The 6,377-nt window shown below is 45.1% G+C and overlaps 1 protein-coding gene across 1 annotated transcript; it reads right to left on the reverse strand.

The window, feature by feature from the left end:
• Positions 1–4,560: 4,560 nt before the first annotated feature.
• On the reverse strand, positions 4,561–5,755 carry LOC145049448 (calmodulin-binding protein 60 C-like). Its single transcript, XM_078997857.1, has 4 exons — positions 5,722–5,755; positions 4,975–5,564; positions 4,857–4,892; positions 4,561–4,734 (listed from the first exon to the last, which is right to left on the reverse strand). The coding sequence occupies exons 1-4, from the start codon at positions 5,753–5,755 to the stop codon at positions 4,561–4,563; spliced, it is 834 nt and encodes a 277-aa protein (XP_078853983.1).
• Positions 5,756–6,377: the final 622 nt, after the last annotated feature.

The following is a 6,377-nucleotide window of genomic DNA, read 5'->3' on the forward strand; positions in this document are numbered from 1 at the left end:
GTGGTCAAGGATTATGATTGCGAGATCCTGTACCACCCGGGAAAGGCTAATGTTGTAGCCGATGCACTGAGCCGTAGGTCGGAGGGCGCCCCAATGCGAGATGTTTGTTTGAGATTAACAGTGATGACCCCGGTGTTGGACGCTATTCGTGGGGCCCAGGCTGAGGCCGTGAGGCCAGAAAGCCCGAAGAGAGAGCGAGTTGTCAGGCTGGTATCGGAATTCCATACCGATAGTCGGGGGCTTATGACATTTCAGGGTCGGATATGGGTACCGTCGGTGGGTGGAACGCGTACCATTTTGATGGAAGAAGCTCATCGATCGAAGTTCTCGATCCATCCCGGGGCCACTAAGATGTATTTGGACCTGAAAAGAGAGTATTGGTGGCCCTGTATGAAGAGGGATGTCGCATGGTTTGTAGAGAGATGCTTGACCTGTCGCAGGGTTAAGGCCGAGCACCAGCGTCCACAGGGTAAGCTGCAGCCGTTAGAGATTCCCGAGTGGAAATGGGAACAGATTACCATGGATATCATCACCAAATTGCCAAGGACTGCGAGAGGTGTCGATGCAATTTGGGTGATTGTGGAAAGGTTGACGAAGAGCGCTCACTTCCTGGCTATCAGTGAGAGCTCTTCCGCGGAGAGGTTGGCAGAGATGTACATGAGAGAGGTGGTATCGCGGCATGGAGTGCCGATCTCAATTATCTCAAATCGAGATTTATGTTTCACTTCCAGATTCTGGAAGAAGTTTCATGAGGAATTGGGTATGAAATTGCATTTTAGTACCGCATACCACCCATAGACTGTCGGCCAGAGTGAACGGACGATTTAGACACTCGAGGATATGCTCCGAGCATGTGTGTTGGATTTTGGCGGAAGGTGGGACACGTATTTTCCCTTGGCAGAGTTTTCCTACAACAACAGCCATCATTCGAGCATTGGTATTCCGCCCTTTGAGCTGTTGTATGGGAGGAGGTGTCGGACCCCCATTTGCTGGGGAGAAGTAGGGCAGCGTGTGATGGGTAGTACCGAGATCGTGCTTCAGACGACAGATCAAATTCAGTAGGTCAGACAGAGGTTGTTGACCGCTCAGAGTCGTCAGAAGAGTTATGCGGACAGACGCCGATCCGAGCTTAAGTTTCAGGTCGGCGACTTCATGCTCCTAAAGGTCTCTCCTTGGAAAGGAGTGATTCGATTCAGCAAGAGGGGCAAGTTGGGGGGCCGATATATTGGTCCTTTTAGGGTGATCACGAGGGTAGGCAGGGTAGCCTATCGTTTGGAGCTACCAGCAGAGTTGGGTCAGATTCATGACACTTCCACGTGTCGCAGTTGCGAATGTGTATAGCTGACGAGTTGGCAGTGGTGCCATTAGAAGATATTCAGGTGGATGCGAGCTTGAATTATGTTGAGAGACCGGTGGCGATTAGGGATCAGAAGATCAAGGTTTTGAGGAACAAGGAGGTGCCTCCGGTGCAGGTCCAGTGGCAGCATCGGAAAGGGTCAGAGTTGACATGGGAACCAGAGCGTGAGATGCGGGTGCAACATCCAGAGTTGTTTGTAGAGTGAAACTTCGAGGGCGAAGTCTAATTCTAATGGGGGAGAATTGTAACATCCGGTTCCCAGGTATAATATTTTATTCATTATTTTTGGAAGTTGTGAGAGGACTCGGCGAGTTGGTGTTTAAACTCACCGAGTATGGTCGCGGATTCGTATCCGGGTTCACAGTTGGACTCGGCGAGTCCATGAGTCGACTCGGAGAGTCCACGCTGTTTAATGAAACCCTAATTTCATGGGTTTGGGACCTATTTAAAGGCCCTTAGGGCCATCATTTGCGACTACCAAACCCCAGAGAGAAACCCTAAGAGATCTAGAGCGTTTGTGAGGAAGGAGAGGCCATTTGTGATCATTTTGTTGGTGAAATTGCAAGAAGGAGGAAACCAAGCCAAGAGGAGGTTGAAGGAGGTGTGATTCTAGTGATTTCAGAGCTCATAGACTTCATCTTGAGGTATTTTTCGGACCTTCTTCAGTTGTGGTGTTGATTTCCTAGAGTTAGGGTTTTCTAACCCCCTTTAGAGGATAGATTATGGAGCAATTGGTCCCTTCTCGAGTTCATGCTTTGGATCTGGACTCAAAGGATTCCAGAGACCTTAATCCTTGGGGCTTTTTGTAGTTATTTTTGGAGTCATGAACTTAGGAAGTTATTTTGGGACTAAATCACCAAGTAAGACCATCTAGATGCTATTTGAGTGTCAAGGTCTGAACTTTACGTGATTATCATGCTTGGGAAGGTCAGATCTATGGATTAAAGGAACAGATCTGACCTCAAGAGGTCTATGGAGTTTGTGCATGGCATGAACTCGCCGAGTTCGAAGATCAGACTCGGCGAGTAGGATGAGGGTTTCCTGTAAATCACTCAGTGAGTAGACTTGCCGAGTTGGGGAAATAACTCGGTGAGTCAGGGAGAGTTAAGGGACTGGAGTTCAAAGCGGAACTCGTCGAGTTGTTCTTGAGACTCGGCGAGTTGAGTCGGGGTGGCCCCGCGATTCATGCCAGGTGTGACTCGTCGAGTAAGGGGAAGGACTCGACGTGCCAAGAGGGACTAAGAGAGTTAGTAGACACGTGTAGACTCACCGAGTCGCCCAAGTGCACTCGACGAGTCGGGTCAAAGTTTGACCGTTGACTTATGGTTGACTTTTAGGGTTTGGTCAACAGTGAGGCCTTTAAGCCATGAGAGGGGTAAAATGGTCTTTTACCCTTCTGATGGTGTTAAGAAAGGTTTGAGTATAGTTATATTTATGAGAGTATTTACTTTATGTGATTAGGCGGAGGCTAGATCACATTTCTACCGAGTCAGAGACTTACCGGGACACCTGAGGTGAGTCTTCTCACTATACGTTACCTAGAGTGGTATTATGTGTTGACTAGAGGGTCTTATGTGTTACGTATGAGATTATGTGCTATGTGACATATGTATGTTGTATGATGTTATAGATCGGACCGGAGGGTCCAACGAGCTATGACCGGACTAGAGGGTCCAACGAGCTACGGGACTGGAGGGTCACGCTGAGACACGTCGACCAGAGGGTCGTATTATATCCTCGAGTGGCGTATGTGTTATATGCGGTATTTTGGGGAACTCACTAAGCATTTATGCTTACCGTTGTTGTGTTATGTGTTTCAGGTACTAGCGAGGACCGTGGGAAGGCGCCGGCGTGACTCGTACACACTAGAGAGAGAGTTTGATTTTTATGATCTTGGGATATGTTATGTTTCAAAAACTACTGTTGGAAATATTTGAGAATGTTTTTATATGAACTTGGTTGATGAAAAATGAAAATTTTTTTTTGAAATTTACGTTGTTACAAGTTGGTATCAGAGCCTTGGTTTGAGGGATTCGGATGCATCTTCGGGCGTATCTGAACTCAAACTGAGGATTTGAGGAAAAATTTTGATAATGAAGTAAACTTTTTTTGAAAAGAGTAAAAAGAGTTTTGAGACAAACAGAGCAGAGCTGTGTGTATGATTAGCCAGCGCCCGAACAGTGAATCCCCAAAAGTACCCATACATTATGTGTTATGAGATATGCTATGTTACATTGTGCATGCTAGAGTAGGCTAGGTATTCATATTAGGACTAGAGTGACCTGATTTGTGATGCCTTAGCCTAGGAGATTTCTGCTGCTGAGTTGCTTTAAGAGCGAGTAGATAGCAGTTAGGAGCTCATGAGAGGTCTATCGGAGGGTAGCCAATGCATGATGAGAGTAGAGTACTTGTGATCCAGGATCCAAGGAGGAGGACTTGGGGTTAATGTTGATGCAGTATGGTCAGTAGTATAGGGCCCATACTACTAAAGACACCTGATCAGTGGGCATTCCAAGTAAGAATCCGTTGGACAACGGAGGACAAGTAGGGTTGCGTCATCGAGCATGAGTATGCTCGATCGAGTCTCTGATATTTATTGTTGTATTTCAGAAGCATCATGGTTGGGACTCGACACACACCTGAGAGCAGTGGTGTCTGTGATGAGGAGATCCGTCGATTGATTCATGAGGAGGTGGCTGCTGCCATCCAGGCTGAGATTCCTAAGATGTTTGGGGACATCAAGACCACATTGATTGAGACCTTCGATGAGCGGTATGCAGCACTGACTGAGGTTGCGACAGCTGCAGCTACGGCTACTGTTGCTGCTGCCAGACCTCAGGGAGGTGACTTGTTGTTGTTTTGGGAGTTCACCAACACGAAGCCACCAGAGTTCGATGGGACACAGGACCCGATTGCTGCGATGAGATGGATCTCTGACATCGAGGGATGTTTCCATATGTGTTCTTGTCCAGAGCACTTGAGGGTGCGGTTCGCTCTGAACCAGCTCCGCTTGGGAGCGAACTTCACTTTGGCAGAGATTTCTGAGGTGACCTAGGAGAGGTTCACCACTGTGTTCAGAGACGAGTATGTTCCCCCGGTGGAGAGGGAACGGTTGATTCAGGAGTTCTTGACCCTCAAGCAGGGTACTGATTCTGTGGCAGTTACCATTCATCATCTTCATGAAACCATACATCCATATCACATTATTCAAGATCATGGATCGAAAGATTATTATCCATAATCATCTCTTTACCATGATCAAAAGAAACGTTTTCATAAAGCTGCGGAAAATAACAATCATTATCAAAGGATGATGGAATGTTCGATCCTTGAGAGGTGGATTCAAGTCGTCTCGAGACATTATAATTTGCATTACCCTACAAAAACCAAACCATTTTTAACCAGATATATTAAAAGTTTAAACAATGATTTACATACAACAAACATTAATAATAGCAAGACATATATACCACTACGTTGAATGTTTTGGCATGATTACAGTTGTCTCCCAGTTTTTGCCTTTGACACGACATATCTGCAGTTCAAAAATCTCAAATTTCGATCAAAAGACATAATATGATTTCGAGAGGAAATTAAGAAATTATCCGTCTAATTACCTCTCGGAGGGCTTGAGGATTGGAATAATACATATCGAGAAAAGCGTTCACGTTACAGACGTTTGCTCTCTCCAGATGCTTATGGATGACGCCATTTTTACTGATATTCTTCAGCTGCCACACCTTGTCTGTTGGAGACAATGATCTGAAGGACTTTGGAGCATTTCGACGATCCTTGACTTTAAAAGATTGGGTTATAGCCTGTTTGACCTCATAGGGACATGATGAATCGACAACCATTGCTCCCAATCGGAATTCAACATTTCTTATAGGATTTTTATCGTGTTGGATTCGAATTACACCGATTGTTCCAGTTCCATGTTGAAGATGAACATAAACATCACCAACAAGAATATTTTTCTTTTTCCCCCAGTTGACCACGATGTTTTTCTCGAACTCGCCATCTTCCATGGTGGTGCCATCATAATTTCCACGAAGTAGAACTATCTTCACCTTCGAGAAGGCCATCGGCCCTGTGGTGACTTCTTCTTGTGTATCGGCATCAACCAAGATGACTTTGATGGACTCATTTCCACCGTTTTTTCCGGTGATCTTTTCTCTCGTGAACACCGGAGAAACGACGACATCGTCTGAAAATATCAACTTTAACTTTATCGGTGCTGAAGTTGAACTCGCCGACTAGCTGAAAACTCCGGTCGGAGCAGTTAACGGCGTTCTGGCGATGAGGGTTACAGCGCCGGCATGTAAAGTAAACGTTAACGGAGGAAAGTGAAGAAAATAATTAACCCACAAATTCAAGGTTCTGGTAATAATGGTCCATCGTTTAAGCAGGTATAGCTAAGTGTTAGAATGCGATCGACCAACGCACCTGAAAAAGGCAAGTTATATGAAAAGTGACAAGTATGAAGACAAAGAGATCAAAGGGTTTTGATAAAAACTTATGGGCTGTAGCTTGTAGGGTTTAAAGAACTTGAAATTAATGATATTGATATAGATTAAAGCTGGTATTTTCAGTTTCTTTTTGAATACTAGCTAGCTAGTGGGTTTGATTTTATGATTGAAGATCTTGATCGACGGAGAAGATATATACGACGAAGAAGATATTTCAGATCTGAAGTTACAACTTTAGATCTTGGCTTAAGCACAAGAAACCTTTCTTAAAACTCATGCAAAAGAGGGTTTAGGTGAAAATGAGCCAAGGAAAACGGTTTAGTACCTTCAAGAGAGTGCTTACTGATGCAGATCTTGAATCCGACGAACTCTTGCTTCAATTTGCTTGATTCCCCAAGTGTTTCCTTCACCAAAGTCCTTGCTCCAAGCTTAAAATCTCCAAAAGAAGACACACACGAATTAGGTTTAAAGGGAGAAAAGAGGCTGCAAAAGGGGAGGCTGGGGGAAGGCCAATGATCCTTTAAATAAGGTGCAATGCCCCGAAACTTAGG

This window comes from Lactuca serriola, chromosome 5 (genome assembly GCF_051521515.1).
Source record: "Lactuca serriola cultivar US96UC23 chromosome 5, Lser_US96UC23_V15, whole genome shotgun sequence".
Classification (NCBI taxonomy): Eukaryota; Viridiplantae; Streptophyta; class Magnoliopsida; order Asterales; family Asteraceae; genus Lactuca; species Lactuca serriola.

Excerpts from the sequence above, each read along its gene's own strand:
- LOC145049448 (XM_078997857.1), bottom strand. The coding sequence starts at position 5,755 with ATGGACCATTATTACCAGAACCTTGAATTTGTGG. Across the intron at positions 5,565-5,721 it reads CCAGAACCTTGAATTTGTGG|ACGATGTCGTCGTTTCTCCG; the intron begins GTTAATTATTTT and ends TGATATTTTCAG. Across the intron at positions 4,893-4,974 it reads ATCCTCAAGCCCTCCGAGAG|ATATGTCGTGTCAAAGGCAA; the intron begins GTAATTAGACGG and ends TTTGAACTGCAG.